Source organism: Pezoporus occidentalis, unplaced genomic scaffold (genome assembly GCF_034315485.1).
Source record: "Pezoporus occidentalis ecotype Australia unplaced genomic scaffold, CSIRO_AGI_Poc_V1 ctg11, whole genome shotgun sequence".
Lineage (NCBI taxonomy): Eukaryota > Metazoa > Chordata > Aves > Psittaciformes > Psittacidae > Pezoporus > Pezoporus occidentalis.
Window position 1 is genome coordinate 7455211 of NW_026912886.1, and position 19743 is coordinate 7474953.

Consider the following 19743-nt stretch of genomic DNA (forward strand, 5'->3'; position numbering starts at 1 on the left):
GGCTCTGATGTCCTGTAGATGGGATGTGTGAAAACTGAATGTTTCCTCATCTCTGTTAGTGTTTTCCATTTATAGTTATCCTACCGAAATTAAACTCTTCTAAAATAGCGTGGCACAACCTTTTTGGTTATTGTTGCAAGCTGAAAATGAACATTTGCCAAAGCTTGCCATTCTTAGGGGAATCTGAGTGAACTACCCTGCATAAGCCTCAGCAGTGCTGGGTTACACATTTTTAGGAAGAGCAAGATATTTTTTATTTTATGAGAATTAACACAACGAGGGACTAACTTCAGTGACTTCACCTCATATTTATTTGTTGTAAACTAAGATTTGCACCCAAATGCTCTGTATCCTCAGCTCTGTGCTAGAGACCTTCGCTAGTTTTTAATATGAAAAAATTCCAAGCAGGGTTCACAGATAATAAAGTGAGGCTCATTGAGGGCTAATCATAAACAGCAAGTCTGACATCATAGCTGGAATATATATCAACAGTAAAGCTTCAAAATTCTAGGATATGACCAGTGGCATAAACGTGATGAAAGGAAGAGCAGTGCAGTTTTAGGTCTAGGGTCTTGATCAGCCCTTGTGCCCTGTGCTGTATCATCACACACATGGCATAGTCCTGCCAATATCTATGCTGTGTTACCAGGTGTGACACTTGTAGTTAAGCAGCTTTTTTCATTAGAACTCTAATTATGGTTGTAGATCACTACATCACAATCAGTATTCAGCTTTCACTAATGTTGCATACCTCCAGGACACCAAATTAAATGGGTTTACAGGTGACAAGTAGGCACTAAGTCACAAAAATGTTATACTTTTTAAATACATCTGAACAAACGGTTTCACTGCAAACACTGGAAAGAAGAAATAAAGCCTTGTGTTTTGTGACCAAACATTTGTTACAATCCCTTCTTAGCTTTTATTGTATTTTGAGTGTCCATAATGCATATTTCCAAGTCTCTTGCATATTTGTACATCACTAAAATAACAGTTAGTACTTAGCACTAGTCTGCAACAGACAAGAAAGCAAAATCTGTGCCCTGCAACACTTAAAATCAAGGATAAAATCTGGCATCAAAGAAGAGTAGACTTGTCAAGGTGAAGCTCAGCAATGCTTTAATAGTGTGCACTCAGGTAGTCTGCAAGTAAGTGACTTGGCAGGCTTAGGATTTCACAATAAAGAAAGCTGGTACTCTTCTGGGAAGCTCGGGATACTCCAGCTTCCACGGAAGCAGACCATATACATAGGAACAGAGATGATTAGGCATGATCTTAGAGGTCTGTATTTACGGGCAAAGCCCAGGATGGTATAACTGCTAACATCAGATGAGACACAGGTCGCATATAAGGAGGGAAGAGGTATTTAACAATTTTAGTATTTACATAACAAGCACAAACTGGATAGATTCAAATTAAGTCAAAACAAGAGTCTGGCGTGGTTAAAGGAAGAGTGAAATGTTATGCAAGACCCCAGGTAAGTTGAAAACCCTACTACTGAGTAACTGAACCACAAATACCTCAACTCTCATCTGCATAACAATAGAATTGGTCTCCTTTATCATTTCAATAGCTTGGTCTAACCCAGTTTCAATGCAAGTTCCAAAATTCCCCACGTTTCCTTCCTGCTGTAGATGCTGTGACATATCCCCCCAAAACACGACATTTGGCAAAGATCTGATCATGGCCTAAAGGTGAACATATTAAATGAGCATATTGGTCATAACAGCAGTTCCAAGTCCATGAAAAGAATACCAAAATAAATAGTTCATTTGCTGTTAGTTCCCATGTAGTTTGTTTGAGAAGGCAGACTGCATATTCTTCAGCTCATTAAAGTTTACTTTAACAAGCTGTGAAGCTGATACAGCAATGGTTCAACAGTTCAGTACTGCATGGCCTTTTCCTTTTTTTTTAAAGAAAAAAAAGCTTCAGCATCCCACTTGGCATAAAAATCACATATTTCAAACGTTTTCAGATACACCTTTGAGAAAATACTGTTTTCCAGCCCTTTTAAAACTATTTTTCTTCTCCTCCCTAAACTACCTTAACATGTTTCCCTAGCAAAACAAAGATGTTCTTTGTTTAAATAACATCTCCTGTCTTGCTTGTTATGAAACAGCACATTTAACATTTCCCATTTCCTCAAAGTCAGTTGCTGGGTGAGATCCTTCAGTGAAAGCCATGCAGCATTTTATAATATATTACCTTACATTGTTGGTTTTATGAGTAAATCACATTGCTGCTATTGCTTTTCCTAGTTGTTTTTAAAGTTCAACTGACAGATTCAGGGTACTAGGAACTGTTGATACACAGAACAGCTAGAACTTGGGCAAACCTATGCAAGTTCTCTTAGGGTGTAAGACCACCACACTGATATGAAGGAATCAACCCTCCCAAGGCCAATTTAATCCTCATGCTGATGTACAAGTGCCAGTCAATACCCAGTCCACCATGCCTGTGACCAGCCACAACTGTACTTGTTAGCACACTTACACTGTTCAGTGATGTGCCACGTGGAACTGCTTGAGCTCTTCGAGCACACACATACTGCTTGCAGTCCTTGAGTTGGCTGGATATCTCTATACAGCTCCACATCATGCAACCCAGACATGCTCTCGTTTCTTTGCTGTTCTTGGCATTTAAGGAGTTCATTGCCAAACCCTAATTCTAGAAAACCCACCAGACATCTATCCAGTTGTTGTAACTTTTCATTATTTACTACCATTATGAGCAAAATTGTCAGGGAGCCAGTCCAGTCATCCAATCTCCTGCAACATCTTATTTATTTTTGAAAGTTTCCAAAGTAGACGCCCTGGTTTTATTTCACACAGAAAAGGGGACAAACTAGTGGTATGTCCTTACCACACACACAGCACATGACAGAATAGCTCCATCCAGAGGAACCAGTCAAGAAACCCACAGTTGTCAAGACTGTTGTCAAGAAGTTCTTCTGCACCCAAGGTTCAGCCAGAGTAACTGGTATTTTAGTAACAGGCATATTTGCTCCACCTACAGCTGTCAGTGTCAGGCCCTGGAATTTACTAAACACAAAAGGGGAAAAAGATAAATTAACATTTCAAGAAATTATAATTCCTGAAGAATTAAATAAGTGAAACAAAAGCTAATAAAAGTTCATTCAAGCACCCAGTTAGCAGAAGATTGTCACCTTTGATCATTATTGGGTTTGGTCATGTAAGCAGATATGCCTTTTGAACTTTTGATGAAAGATTATACAGCCTTAATAGGAGCTGAAATCATTTGTTATTTTGCAGGACAAGACCTTATTCTTTCCAAAACTAGTCCACAGTTACAGCAATGGCTAGGATTACATATACATCTGACTAGATAAACATCCACAGCTTATTTTACAGCACTGCTGCTGGCTAAAAAGTTTTGGATCCCTGCAGTGTGGTTTGTGGGATCCTAAAGGGTCTTGCAGACTTGTTATGGCATTTCTATAGGGCTAGATAAACATTCTGCAGAGTACTTTGTTGATTCCTCATAATTTATGCCAAATTTTTCAGCTAATGTGCAAGGCTACATTGTGGCTAGCATTCAGCAAGCACTGGATGTGCGTGCAAAAACCTTACATTTATTTGCAATGAAGAGGTCCAAAAATTGCTCTCTTGATACTATTGCCATTATCAAGGGGAGTCCTCTAACACCAAGATCACACACTAATGCAGGGGTGCAGCACGGATCCAATGTAGCAACCATCATACTAGCCACGGATGCTGTGATCAAGCCAGCATTCAACTAATGGTGCCTAAGTAGAAATGGTGCCATGTTCAGCTGGAAGTGAGCATGGCTACTCTAATGCTGTATTGACTTCAGTACTAAAATACTTCAATGCTAAAGTGCTGGAATTTAAGATAGACTACAGACACAGAATAAAAATATCAAAGATACTGGGCTCCTTGGAAATTAGTTTAGCTGGAAGATGAAAGATCCACTTATTGCAGATACAAGACAAGAACTTAGTAATTTTTTTGGAAGGAATTGTCAGAAGTGGAAGTGTATCAGTTCCTATCGTTCTGAGTGACTCCTACTGCAGCCTATTAATTATAGGAAACAAAAACAGTTTGATATACGATTGCTTTGTAGTAGAAAATAGGACAAATTATTCATAACATAAAGCTTCAATAGCTGCATGTCATCACAGTAGAAAATAATTGATACAGAGGGACCTAAAAGATCTTACTATAATTCCTCTAGCCATTAGTTGTTCACATAGGAATCTTAGGAGTAATGCTGTACGGAATCTAAGTCAGACTCTTAGTTAAACAAACACCCTCTAGACAATAAAGCAAACTAAATCCTTGAGACCAACATCAGCTTCTCTCCTAATCAACACAGAAGTCAAAGTCACCAACTTTGTCCTCCTTGTGTTCCAGTTCTACCAAATTTGTTAAGCTAAGTTGTATAAGGCTACTTCCCTACCCTTGCAAAGGAGCTAAGAGAATTAGCCCTTACCTCCTCCTAGGATTCAACTGTATTTTGAGGAAAGCAAAACAAGGCCTCTGATTCATCCTAATTTCATGTGACAGACTAAAGAGTACCCAGCAGTTTTCCAGAAGCCACTAAAACAGCACTGAATGCTACATCTCCATACAGTGGCCAGATATGCCACAGTTTTGAGAACCTTGGCAGAAGGGTAAACATGAAGGTGTGGATATTCCATCGCATACTTGGCAATACACATAAGAGCTGTTGCTGCCAAACCAACTAGACTGTGAAATGCAGATACAAGCTGAGGAAGGTCAGAGATTTCAATTCATTTTGCAATGGTAAGACCTGCAAAATTAAATGATTTAGATCCAAAACAAAATATTACATTGTGTTTCATACTCAAAGCATAAACAGACCATTGAGCAAGAAAAGGCTGTTTACTTTTTAATGCTGTTTTCCTTTTAGTACAATTAAATAGAAATATAATAGTTATAGGAAATTTTAACCTAATTTAAGTCTTTTCCAAAAATACATTGCTAGAACATTTTGAGATGACAGCTTGTAAGAAACAGAGCCAGAACAGCTCTTTTGAAGCCACTGTTTCTTACATAGGGGAGAAAGTTGTGCAGATGCACCCGCCAGTTTCCAAATACATTTTGCCTACAGAGAACCAAGGCAGGCAAAATGGCTCTGAACACAATAGAAGCCTGCTACAATCTAAGTGACAAACTGGCAAAGAAGTAGTACCTTCCCCTCTTCTCTCTTACCAAGTTACAGCCTCAACCTTTGAGAATGTCTGCTGGTCTCCATAGCATCAGATACAAAATCCTCAGAGATGCAGCATTAAAACTACATGCAATTTTAAAAATATTTATTTTCCTTCAAATTGATAAAACTCTAATTCAGATTAACTGTGGCAGTTCATAGATTCAAAACAAAAATAGCACAGCACACAACTGAACCAAAACACATCATCTGAAAACAAAACCAAAGGAAAAAAAAAAAAGAACATGTATCATTGCTGTACAAAGCTTTACTCTTTGTAAAAGAATACAAAGGCATTGGAAGGGTTTTAAAATCTGGAGGAGGAAGAAGAACCAATAGTTTATTTCAAAGATGAGAAAGGTTTCTTCTCAGTTTATTAATGCAAGTACCCATTTCTGATTGTAAGGCTCCTGCACATTCCTCCTTCCACATTTTCTGGTTTCTGTATTTCTTTGACATCAATCCACCAAGCGACCATGAAACTAATTAGCATCCCAGCAGCTCAGTTGCAGGATCCATTGACATATATTGGAGTACATGTTTTCAATTACCATCAACACTGTCATATTGTTTTCTAATATTAGTCTACAATGCCTCAACTACTGCCTCATTCTTTATTATTTTTCAGGCTTATTTCTTAATCCTCTGTATCAAGAGAAAAATACTTATCACATTAGTTCAAGATGAAAGATATTACACCTTTCCTAGGTTTGTCCAGTACTGGACAAATTTAAAACTGTTTTAGACACTATAATCCTCATGGGCAAAAGCAGTATATTTTATCAAATTAAATATGAAGTACACATTCTCTCTTATTTTGATTTTAGATATTTTGATATTAAAAATGTTCTGAAATTCCTACATGACTTCATTTAGCAATCATGCAGACTTCCTTTGGTATTTAAAGAGCACATGGTGACAATTTTAAATAATAAATTGTCTGTTAACCTGCATCACTGAATGAGTATAAAGTATGATCAGAAAAACCCATGATGCTCAAATCATAACTATCAGACAAATATAGCCATTGAACATTCTTGGAACATTGTAAAGGCCAAAGACCATGTGTTGGCTGGTATCCTCAAGAAATATTTATGGGCTTTTCAGAAGTCTAAATCCAAAAACGTAAATCTGACAGAAGGGAAACTGTCATATAAGGACATTAACAATGCTGAGATGAAGCAAGTTTTTATATATACTGTATCCTGAGAACACCTGAGGTTAAACAGACTAGCTGTATGATTGTGTTGATGTGGCTTGTACTATTGCTTATGGAAAAGATGCAACATAACAAGCAGCAAGAAGTAACAAAACCAACTTCCCAGAACACATCTCAAGTATTCATACGTAAGACATCTAGGAAAAAAAAAGTTAGCTTCAGGGATTTCACACCTTGTCTCTAAGAAGCAACAATGCAGCATATAATTTTGATCCAGTGTTTAATTATTAGCCTGGTCCTCACAATTAATCAGGTCAAAATCTAAGTGTAAGAATGGAAGGCTCCTTTATTTGTTTGCAGAATATAAACTGAAAATACCTGTTACAGCTTCTAGTTCAGTCTGATCTCTGTCAGTCTTGAATATTTATTACTTTTTAAGATTTTATTCATCTATTCCCTCCATGCATTATAGCACAAAGCAAAATGCTTTACTTTATTCTTTTAATATACATGAGCTATTCTGGCATGGCAGTACAATATCATTTCAAAGAATGGGGTTCTAACATAAAACTAACTGTGAAATAACCATTTGGAAAATAGCCTTTATTACTTTCTATATTGACTGCCATGTAACCTTCTAGTAAGTTCCAGGACATACATCAGATTTCCCTCCAGCAATGGTACTGTTTGAAAAACTTTGAAGAATTAATGAAGTCCAACACCTCATTTCTTCCAGATTTAGTGCTGAAATATACCTCCTTTATCGGTCTTCTTTTAGTGCAAAATACCACCTTTCTCTGTCTATACTAAAGATAATTGCCAATTAGAATCTACCCCTAGGAAGAAATTGCTCAGTTTTAATAAGTTTTGAACACCACATGCATCAGGATGTAGATTAAAAAAAGAGCAGATAAAAGTAAATATTGTCTCTCTCCTCATGCACTTATAAACTAAACTAAATACAGATTGGTACTTCTGCAAATGAATTAAATCCTTTGATGAATGCTGCTTTGTAACTAACTGAACATTATGGAACTGGCAATGAAAGGCTGTTTTCTCTTGAATGAAACAGTACAGTCAAAGGAATATGCTCAAATAAGGACAGTAGAAAACAAAAAGGCTATAAAATTGTCTCCCTGGCCCTAGGGATAACAAATTCCATGATCTAATGAAGAAGGGTGGCAAATATTTGCCCATATAAGTGAATGGTTTTCCTGCAGGGCCTAATTCTGCACATATCCCTTGTTCCTCACTGCTCGTAGCATTAATATTTCAGGCAGGATTAGGTTCTTTGCTTGCTCCTATGGCTAGGTTTGCTAGCACAGACCACTCTCCTAGTTTTGAATTACTTAACAGAAGAATGCTGAACATTGAATAACCTGTTCAATGTTATGTTAAATGGCATAGAAGGGTACCATATCCTCCTTTAAATGCTGCTTTAGGAAGAAGGCAGAGATAATCATATTCTGGAGTAAGTTATTGGAAAACATCCAGCATTCTGAATAATTAAGAAATCACCTGTTCAGAAATTAAATTTCACCTGAAAGATTAAAAAAAAAAACAATCAAAATTGTTAAAATTTTTATTCAGACAGAGCTCTGAGCAACCTGACCTAGTGGAAGATGCCCTTACTCATTGCAGAGGGGTTGGATTAGACAGCCTTTGAAGGTTCCTTCCAACCCAAACCATTCTATGATTCTAAGAGAAGTTTCCAGCTGGAAACCCTACCTGTGGATGGGTAGTCTCAGTGTAAGAGTGGTCAGACTAAAATATGAAAGTGCATCTTGACTGCGGCTATTTCCAGTGAGTCTCTTGAATCAATTTACCTTAATCTATCCCTCTCTTCTATGCACATCTCTGCAAATATTTTTAGTTACAGGTTTTCCACACCTGAATAGTCAGTCTTACGATCCAGAAGTCCGTAATTATTTTTCACCTTCATGGTCAGCAAGAAGAGACTTCAGGGGCTGTCCTTTTTAAAAAAAATAAATCAGGTTACTGATTTTGATACCTGATTATTAACAGAAACCTAGCATTAGACATACTGAACTTCAGAGATAAGTATGCTATCGGGAAAATAAGTCTATTATTATTCCCACATGCAGTTTTGCACTTCTATATCACGGCAAAGGCATGTGGTATCTCAATTAGACAAAGTAACCTAGGTACTTGTGTACCAAACAAAGATACTTGTGTATCTTTGGGAAACTTAACCTAGTAGTTTCATAACCTGAAGAAGCATTCTCCTTTTTTTAGAAACATCCCATCTGTCAGACAAAAAGGGTATTATGCAGATCCCGTGCAGATGAAAAAGCAAAGAATATAGACAGATATACCTGAGATGACATCAAAGTTCTCATCATGTCTTCTCACTATTCCCATTAATTCTCTTAAACATTTTTCTTCTTTAGTCATCTTGTCACTCACAGAAATATGTATATTTACTGTTGAGACAATGGGTATAAAGTTGATGCTTATATGTCAGTATTCCTGTATTTACAAGCAGTTATCATTATTTGGCAACTTTGGCTGCCAGTAAAATTTCTGTGCAGGAACACACACCATGGATCTAAGTAATATGAAAACAATATTATTTAGTGCCTGGAGTAAAAGTTTAGAGGCAGGAACTTAAATTGTAATTTCATTTGTAATTCACTTTGGGTAAGTCATTAATCTTGTTTTGATTTCTTGTAAGTCCCTCCTAATGAAATTGAAATAAAATCTCTCATAATGAAGTACACAACGTAAAAAAGCAGCAGACAATACACTCAGCAATAATAAATGCAATTTCTGGCATCAGAGGCAAATGGAGGCCAGGTGTGACTTCCTGGGTATTGTGATAACCACCATTCCAAGCAAGAACAAATCTCGTCACTATTTGAATAAAAGAAGGATTAGGATAAACAAGAGTCAGTCCTAAAATACATGCCAAACCTATAAAGAAAAAAGAGTATGCACTCAGAAGAATAAACCAGCACTTTTCTTTATTAATCATAAAACAAGGCACTGAACCCAAACCCTACTTCCACTGAAATGTCACTGACACCCATGACAGCAGAAGGCATTTCCTGCACGTGACTTTAAACATGCATAACTTGTAGACATTGTTTTTGCCAGAAAACTAACTTTGGAATAATGGAATCTTTGTCAAACTGAGGATGAATTGGGGACCCCAGGATCCAGCAGATGCATACGGGACTGCCAAACTAGATTTCTTTAAAAAATATTCCACTTGGGCAAATATGGAGAAATAGTTTATTAAAAAAAATAAATAAATATGTCAAATTCCCCAGTGACTTCTCACAACCTTTACTGCTTTAGTAGGAATACAGACCACAGTGTAGCATCTGAACATTGTTAAAAGATGCAAGACCACACAAAGAGTTCAACAATACTTCCTTGGGAGAAAATATTATTGCTCCCAGTACTAGTTTCTTTGACCATATGTGTTAGCGGCTTAAGGAAATGTTTTTCCCTCTTTAGGAAAAGACTAGATCATTTAATTAATCCAAGATAATATAATATTTTAGAGACATATTTTGTCATCACTTGCACAATGTTTTGTTAAATATACCCAAGTATATTTACTGAGCAAATCATTGTACAAATATCTGAGATGAAGACAAAGCTCAGGGTAGAAACGTATCACAATCTCAATCTTGGAGATCGCGTTAATTTAATTTTCAATTGGATTATCATTTTAGGAGGATTTTAATAAAAAAATTAAAACTTGCACGCAAATTGCCCAATATTAATCAAAGAGAACAGATCTTCAAACAAGGATGGTACTTTGGACAAAACATTTTAAGTCCATGACCCTGGGAGGAGGCAGTAAGAAAGGTCTTTCAGATGCTGTACAAAGCTTGGTTACGGAATGGTTTGTTAAGTGAAACAGACTTCTCTTTTTTTTTGTCTTCCTCTAAGAAGGAAGAAAACTTTCTGTGCCACCAAAAATTGCTTTCCTTGAGTTCACAGATATTTCTATTGTTACTCATTTACCTTCAACAGGAGCTTTGAAGGTAATGAACCCTTGAAAAGGTGTGCTGCATGTATCCTTCACTGTACCATTTGCATTACTCTTTTTTTCATTCTATCATTATTTTTAAAGACATTTAACACAAAGACTGTAACAATCTTGTTTATGAGAAAAATCTGATTCAACATAATCAAAACCTTGCTATATGATTCATTTTCCATTTCCTACATATATTTCAACACAGATAATGACATCTGGAGTTCTGCAGTATATACAGGCCCTAATCCAAAAGCTTTTGAGAACAGTCTATGTTAATTTTAATTGGCCCTGGATTGGGTCCCTAACCTATATGTTGGCTCTTTATTTCTTACAAAATTAATATCAGAAGAAGTTTCTTGGTAACAAAAGGTATACAGTGATTCACCAAAGATCCCAAAAAGTTTAAATTTTAGCCTTTTCTTCACTTGGAAAGCAACATGATGTTAGAAACCCTGATTTACCACCGTCTGCTGCTTTTCAGTGTTAATCCGCACTACCTTTCAGGATCTCATTTTATTTCTACATAATTATTCCTAGCATTGCTCATCATTTAAATGCCAAACTGGCAAGAAGAAATATGTATAAGTTAATTCCCTTGTACCTTTTATATAAATTCCAGTTGTGTCAACAATTTTCCTAGATTGTAAGAGTATGCCTCTTCCTATTTTTGTGCTTTTTTTTAATAGAAAGGGATACTGTACTTGGGAAAGGTTATTGAAATAACACTTTACACCTCCTATTGCAGAACAAAACAATTAGGATGAATTCCTATTGTATCTTACCTTTCATTATGTTATGGAGGTACCCTTCAGAAAAAGTTCTGTCATGGTTACTTGTTTGTCCTTCTGAAACTAGTGGAATTACTCACATGAGCAGACAGAATGGGATTTGGTCTTGACCTTATACTGGTTACGAAAACCCTTTGTCTGTAAAATAGCACTAACCACTGAATTCAGTCAGCTGGAAAAACCATCTTTGTGTTCTTACTGCACCAGATTTGGCCTGATATATTTCATATGTAATACACCTAATACTGGAGAGGGGAAAAAAAAAAACAAAAACAAAAATACTCTCCCCTCAAAGTCAAAACCACACAAAAACACACAAAGCCCAGAAAACAAATGTTAAACAAGAAAACCTACCTAAATCCTAGATTACATTCCTTAAAAGCTGAACACGAATATGCTTCTTTACAAACACTTTCTTAGGAAACAGTAATTCCTGTCTGCCAATATTTAAATGTTTAGCATGGCTGTACTTTGGTTTAATGCTACCTGGAGGCAAATATGGATTCCTGTCAATCTCCCAACTCACCGTGACTGCAGAAATTAAGCCTTCCTCTTTACTACATCCAAAATAAACTTAATTGAAAAAAAAAAAAAACCAAACAACAGTCTTGCATAAAGAAAATTGCAGCCAACATACAGGTAATATCAGTTCTCACAAATCTCCTGATTTAACTGCATACCTAGTTCCTTTTCTCTTCCCAGAATAAAGAGCCAAAGGATGTAGAAAGATAGGAGAGCTACTGCTATTACGACAGAGACTATGCAAGATATAGCCCAATGATGTCGTATCAGGGTTCAAGTACGTTTCATATTTTGAGGATAAATTCCTGCTTGTTCCACTCTACCTCTCCTGACCTTGGCACAAAGACATACTGAGTGTTGTCAAACCGTTTGGGGTTGGAAGGACTTCCACTTCTTGAAGTCCTTTTGAGCTCACCTATTCCTACTTGTCAGCACTTTAGTTCAAAGCATATGGATTTGAGTCCATAAACTATCTTGCACTTGAAGTCATATTACTTGTGACACAATTCAGTAGCCCAGGAGATAGGCTGATTCTTAGTAACACATTCTTTAAAAACACAAGTTTACAGTACAACAGTAATTTTACAGATCAAACATTCTATAAATGTCTTTTTGCCCCATATTTTTGTGCTTGAAAGATGCAAGAAACTCCCACACATTATCATGTAGACATTGAATGATAATGTTTCCTTGGAATGACTAAACTAACAATCATAGCTTTCATACAACACAATTTATATGTTTTTATAAAAAAATTAAGTGGTGTTGAAACTCACCTTCATTACCAAAATTCCTTTAATGACATGATCAATAGCCCCATAATCTAAATCATCCTGTTGTTCAAAGTGAAAATATTCTTTCTTTCTTGGGAGAAACAGCTTTAATAATTTCAAGATGTTACTGGAATAAAGGCTACTGGCTTGAGTAGCCATTCTGTTTGGCAAGTCCTTGTAACCAGTGTTCACCACACCCTGATGAGAAAGAAAAGAAATAGTTGTCAAAGCTTTCACGTATTGGAAACTTTTCACATGTTCTCCACAGATCTGAAGCCTGTTTTATACATGCTAGTAAATCAAATTTGCATATTACTGCAGACATGAGTTACTAAAGCTTTCTTTTACAAGTTAAGGATTCTGTTTAAAACTAATAGCTTTCTCTGATGCATGACCAAAGAGAGTCAGCAGTTTTGTCAGGAAGCCAGAGACTAAATGAGCTGAGAGGCCAGTCAGGGAACTGGTTACAAACCATATGGTGCTTATTTTTGAGAATAAGAAATCCACTACTTCTTCAAATTCGAAAACACCTCATGATTGTCTGATAAGAATCACATTGCACAATGTGTTTCACAGATCAATTGCACTCCAGTCAATCCCAAGGAAGAAGATACAGATACCTTCAAAACTTAAATTCTTTGCAAATACATCTGGATAAAGATCATGTTTCTTTAACATCCCTTCATATTATTATGAAGGCAGAACATCAAAAAAACCCACAAGAAAATTCTAATGCCATGCTCTGAAAACTAGTTGCACTGAATTCTGATCTTGAACACTGTACTCTAAGTTATTGTTTCTTTCTTTCTTTCATTGCATCATTGCAGGATAGCCATCTGGACATTGCAGTTGCCAGTTCATCCCATATGCAGCCACACATCGACTTCAATACACATCCTGGAGTAAGTCATGTCATGATAGTCAAGTATGGGAGCCACAGAAGTCAATAGAAGGTAAATGAAATTACTTTAAGAAGGACTGTTCATTTCAGCTAGCTTTCCAGAAAAAAAACAATGCTTATATCTACTATCTGGAAGACAGTGAGGGGTGCAAGGAATAGCAGTGAATTCTGATAATCCTTTATAGCCCGCTTCCCAAATTGATCCTGATGAGAGACTTCTCCTTAGGTAAATTCCCACAAACAAATGATAGCATTTTTTATTGTTTCAAATAATGATCTTTACAAAGAAAACCAAATGACACTACTAGAAAGAGCAGGGGAAATGCAGCATTATAGTTATTACTGAAGAGAGTAAGGTAGAGAATAGCAGTTGCATAGAGGATTTCTCCCACACATGAGTATTTGAAGTGTTTTTGCACTACAGGACTCTCACAATTTAGATAAGTTTTTCACTATGCAAGCTGGGTATTTAAAATCAATAGATTGAACATACCTTTGAGCCCCATGGCATATGTGCAAGTCTTCTGTGTGCCTAAAAGCCCACTGCTATACCAAGCATAGGGCAACATGGGACATGCAGTCTAGACAACACACGTGAGGAGAGGCAGCCAATACCCAAATGGCTGATTGTATGTGACATGAGACCAGAATACTTGGAAACAATTCAGTATAGGAAGTATTTAAATTTGCAAGATCTAAATAAAATCTAAGTATTTCAGTTCATAGTTTCTACAGAAAATCAGCAGAAATACTTGTTCTTCACAGAAAAAAAAAAGCATAACTGGAATTTTCCTGTTTCCTGTTAAGATGAGGATAGCAAATTTCTTCTCAGCTCTGCTAAATGTGCAGTTGGGAATTATGCAGACTTTACTATCTTTATTCAAGCTCCAACATTACAAAATTGAGAGTAATTTGGACAATTAATTTAGCATATAACTGGAGATAAAAAAAAGTAAAGAAGCAAAGCTAGGCCCTCCTAGAAGAACAGCATAGGCCAGCAAGTCTACAAACGATTGATACCAGTTTTTGATGCCTGACATTGAGTTTTAACTGCTAGAACCAGTTCATTACATGAAAATAATCTTCCATTTGAAAACTATCCTTGTAACTAAAAATGTAAGTTGGAAATGTGAACCCCGAGAAAATACAAAAGAAAAAGTTAAGATTAATTACATCTTCATGCATTTTAAAAATGGTCCCTCATCTTCTTGTGTGTAACACCACTTAGGACTGCACTATTCTGAAAAAAATAAAAAACCCAAACAAGAACAAACAAAAACCCCAAACACACCACAAAATAACTGGTAAAACTCAAACTCTTTAGACAATACTCTAACATATTCTCTGGCAGCAGACATGTAATTGCACCTTTATATCATCTTATCTTTACACACTGCGTGACTTTTCCATATCACACCTGAGTTTAGCCTTCATCTAAAAATGTTAATTCTTTTAATGGCAACCTGGTAGTATCTACCATTCATATTGTACAACAACACAGAACACTAATATTGAAATTAAATCTCTAAATTTATTTTTCTCTTTTTCTATATCTGGAATTGGACACTAAAAATCCTTTTTAATAAAGCTCTAAGGATGACTATAAGAGCATTTATGGATATCATTGTAAAAAATGTTACCATTCTTAGAAAAGTCACAACGCATAAAACATTCAATGACAGAATGGTGTCTGGATAATATTCTAGTTTGTGGTTTCATTACTTGTGAAAGATTTTATTACACCACAACACACTGGTAACAATTCCATGACAGACTGGCAGTGGTTTCAAGGAAAGACAGTCTTCATTACTATAATAGCTATTACTTTTTAATTTGTTAGGGAAACACTGTATAATCTACACACCTTACAAATGTAAAGTTCTACAGGATGAGTCATTTCTACTTCACTTCCAGCCTCACATCTGTAATTACTGATCATTCTTTCACTGAGTCCATCATATACTTAGTGATTAGAATTAGAGCTTTCTTCCCCAATTTCATGTATAAGAAAGCAAGCCAAACAAATTTAATAATTCTTACTAAAGAGGGTAAATGGGAAAACATGCAATACACATAGGTGCTTTCAGAAGTAAATGTAAAATATTAATCACATTAAGTCTGAAATAAACACTACTAGGAAAGAGAAGGAAATACTCTAAACCATTGAATTAAAATGACATTAAACCTAATCCTGGAGCCTTTACTCATTACTAGTTTTTAGCACATACCCAGATACATGCATATCCAGATACATGCATATTTCAATAAGCAGGTTATACTAACAGGGACAGATGTTTAAGTTCTCCAGTAGTTATAAGCAATATCTTACCTGGAATAAGAGCTGTACTAATATCAATACCACCACTTTACACTGTTTGGCAAATACCAGGTTTGCTTCAATACATTCTCATGACATGTCCTTTGCCTGGCCTCCAACACCCTTTCCTCTTCCAGCAGTTACCTCCTTCTAGAGGTTCTGCTCCAAGAGATTTAAGCTGTCCTAAACAGAAACAATGGAGAAGACAGATATTTGGAATTATAAATTTTTTCTGTTTGTATACAAAACAACCATTGCAATGTTAGCAGAAGCAAGACAATAGCAGTTAACAGACTCTCTCCTCATAACTCTATTTGTTAAGAAAAGGCACAATATTCAGTTTTTCATAAGCAGTAGGCAAACCAGGCTGTGCTAACTTATTTATCAGCTTTATATTTTTTATTTCAAACAAATTCCAAAAACAAACTGATGATTAAAATTAGTTTCATACATGTGAAAATACTTACCTGGCTGTTTATTTTAATAAAGAAAAACTGAAGTTTTGCTAGATAGTTGCTGCTAATTGATGCTGTTTCTAACACACTTAATAACTTCACTGGGAAAAAGCTAACTGCCTTCTTAAGTAATGAGAATTGCTGATCCCTTAGACACACAATTAATTTACCCAAGGACACCCAATTAGTACATGCATGAGTGCCTAATAAGATCATGGGTGAGCACTCTAGTGGGCGTAAATTACAAGGTTTGGTAGCAGGGGCTGCAGAGGTGACCTGAGCAAAATACAGCCATGAACTGTCCTGTGCTATCCACTTCCTGCTGACTCTGAAACCCATATAAACACCCTCACACACCCCAAAAGCTGCCAGAGCATCACACGGCAAACCTTCCTCACACATGTAAGCAGTTCTCTGCTAGGGTAAGAGTTGTGAAGACACACATAGACACATGGAGTGTTGAGGAGACAAGCATCTAATGAGACATTCTTTGAAGCAGGCATTCTATACCAAAAGGAATTCCATATCTGAGGACATGCACTCAGGGATGACCCAGTGCTGGAGTAGGAGCAGCCATGAGGGGTGGGTCAGACACAACTGAACACAACCCCACACTCAAAGGAATTGGGATGGACTAAGTGTAACGTGCAGGAAAAATTAGGAAAGTTGAGACTAGGAAGGTGCAAAGATGATGATTTTTGCCTTAAGCTGGGCCTGGGAAGTAAGAAAAAAGAATATTTAAGTGTTTTTTAAATTATGTTCTCTTTTCCTGAATACACATATCAGTAATTTGAAGTTTGTGTTAATTAGCAATAAAGTAAAAGTTCTGCAAGTTGTAACTCTTTTTCCTGTGACAGAGAAACCTGGCAGATGGCTTTTGAGAGATATCCTTCAGTGAAAGCAGAGAAGAACTTTGACCAGAGTATATGATAAAGCACTAAGCAGTGTTCCAGATTCTAGGCCATATTTTCTTACTCTACCTGATATCAAATCCCCAGAGAGTAACTCCCATCCCTGCAGCCAGCCCAGCTATGCCACCACCAATTATCAGCATCTTGAGAGATCAAACAGATAGTGAAGTGCATTCTATGTTCACTTATTCCATCACATGCTGTGTCTGCAATATGCCTTATCTTCAAAAGCACTTGAACTTTAAAGAGCATCAGAGGCTAAAAACTAAGTACTTCAGGGAAGTAAAGGAAAAATCTTATCTCAACAATCCAGTATAGTTAAACAGCTGGTTTAGGCTATAGGAGCAGGTGGTCATCTGTATGAAAGGTGCCATATGTAGAAAATAAGATAGAAATAAGTTAGGAAGAATTAAGTTAAACAAAACATGACTAGAGCCACTTTTTTCTGTTCCACAGGATATTGGACTTAACTTGGACTTCGATAACAAAGAATGCTAACCCTATTTGCCAAGCTATGCAAATATTTTCCTTTAATAGAGCTCTTCTCAGGATGAATTCTGACAGGTATACTGAAATTAGTATCAGAAGGCTTCAGAATGAAAAAAAGACTGTTTTAAGATCCTTAAAAAAAAAAAAAAAGTGACTGGCCTTCTGAGGCATGATGTGATTTAATGTATATTTTAAAATATACATTTAAAATAATTGCAATTGATCAAGCATTTGCCAAAAAGAGATGAGAAGCCCAAGGCAAAACTAAGACATAGGTAATACATTCACCTACAAGCTTCAGTTACCCTTGGCTGCACTGGATTTTAGGGAGGTGAGAACAAACAGGAGTCCCTGACGTTGGTGTCCTGCCAAGCAAAAGCAGATCTAGTACATCTTTTGGGGACCATCCTGTGAACAGTCCAATCCTGACCCCTTGGGGAAGTCTTAAGAGGTTTTGATCCAGAAACCTGCATTCAGAGATGCTCAAATGCAGTTAAATCAGCTTCCACAAGACAGCTCACATGTCTAAAGCTAGTGTGATCCGGCAAACCCAAAAACAATCACAAGAAATCAAGCACTATTAGTTATCTCTTAGAAGGATCATGTGGGAGAGCTGAACTGCCTTATCACACTAGTAGTCCAGCTTTCTAGTATGCACTTCTACTCTGTAAATATCAGTTGTAGCAACTGCATCTTCAGGGGAGACACTTGTCCTGCTGCTATCTAACCAGCAAAAACCTTGCCAAAATAGCCAGCACCACTGATTTGGACCTATAACATGTAACCAGATAACATTATAGGGAGGTAGTGGCACCCTCAGATGAGGAAGTATTCAAGTATCCATGCCAAAAATATGCATTGAAATATCATACTTCCTAAAGTTCAGATGTCAGTTTACAAATTACAGAAGCAGAGCCAAAACCTTCAGACAAATACACAAGCCAAATTAATAAGATAATTAATAGAAGCCTCATAACAATAGCATAACGGACATCTTAAAGCAATAAATTTTGAAACAGTACATTCAAATGTCATTCCAGTTTATACCAGTGGCTTGAAAACTAAATGTTTGATGGAAGACAAATGCTAGGAAAAGAATGCATACCAAAGGTGCTGACTCACAGCATAAAGTGCTTCTTGCAACTGCAGTATTTGAGTTATTTAATTTTGTGGCTCAGCTGACATACCTATACTTAAGTGTCATCCCTCTTGCATAGAATGTGGACAGTGCACAGGACTGCTCATAGCTATTCCAGGAATTTATAGCACAGGTTCCCTTGCTAAAGTAATGAGTTGATGATTATATAAACTTTACATGAACTGGAAAAATCGGGCAAACTTTTCAGTTGCATTCACAGTTACATGCTGCTTAAGCTTTTACAATTTATCTCTCCCAGTCAGATATCAGATATTGTTCAAAAATCTTCTCAATTTATTGTTCTTTGTTCAGAGAACAAGAGGTGGCCCAAAAATATACACCAAAATGCTGTCATGTCTTAACATTTTGTAGCAATATGGATCTTTGTTACAGCAAACTTTTTTGTTAGAAACATCTAATAGTTGGGGGAGTGGTTTTGTCTGTTTGCTTTGTTGTTGTTTGGTTTGGGTGTTTTTTTTTAGTTATTAGGGAATTAAAAATTGCCAATTTCTTCAGAAGAGCTTCAGGTATGCAGTAATTTGGGGATGGAGGACTGCTGTTGTTGGCTGATTTTGCCAAAGAATGCTTTTCAGGACAGTTAACTATGGGTTTCTCAATGCTTTTTTTTTTTTCTTACCAAAACTGAGCAATTGAAAACCTTTTTCCACCTCCAGTCTTCTTAAAACCTTTTCCTCCTTCTTTCAAAGCTTAAACTAAAATTAAACTGGGCATGGGAGTAGAATGCCCTTTATCCTAGAAGTGTAACAAAATACAAAACCAATCTAACATCAGTGATCTAAATGCTGAAGCAGGGGGCATCCAGTGCAACTCTCTTGATTTCTTGGATAAAGATGACAGAGAAGCGGGTCCACTGTAAGTACTGAAGGGTAAGATAGGCAATCATTCGGGAAATTCTTATATTCTATAAAAATCAGTATTCTGTAGCTAATGGTGAGTGATAGTTTAGAATCACAGAGTGGTTACAATTGGAACAGACCTTAAGATGATCTAGTTTCGACCCCCTGCCATAGGCAAGGACACCTCACACTAGATCAGGTTGC

General features: G+C 36.5%; 1 protein-coding gene across 4 annotated transcripts in view; it reads right to left on the bottom strand.

The window, feature by feature from the left end:
- Positions 1-1543: 1543 nt before the first annotated feature.
- LOC134169086 (NAD(P) transhydrogenase, mitochondrial-like) overlaps positions 1544-19743 on the bottom strand; it is a 43091-nt gene continuing 24891 nt past the window's right edge. The window contains exons 1-4 of one of the 4 annotated variants that reach the window (XR_009966764.1): positions 8264-8347; positions 7789-7913; positions 2863-3031; positions 1544-1688 (exon numbers count right to left, since the gene is read on the bottom strand). Coding sequence is in view for 1 of the 4 variants with exons in the window: in XM_062629322.1 (XP_062485306.1) it covers positions 1591-1688; positions 2863-3031; positions 12475-12630 (423 nt within the window). In the remaining 3 variants the exon portion in view is untranslated. Of the gene's footprint in view, positions 1689-2862; positions 3032-7788; positions 7914-8263; positions 8348-8706; positions 8818-12474; positions 15218-15701; positions 15873-19743 lie in introns of those variants that run through there. The other 3 variants (XR_009966765.1, XM_062629322.1, XR_009966763.1) reach the window with 3 other exon arrangements.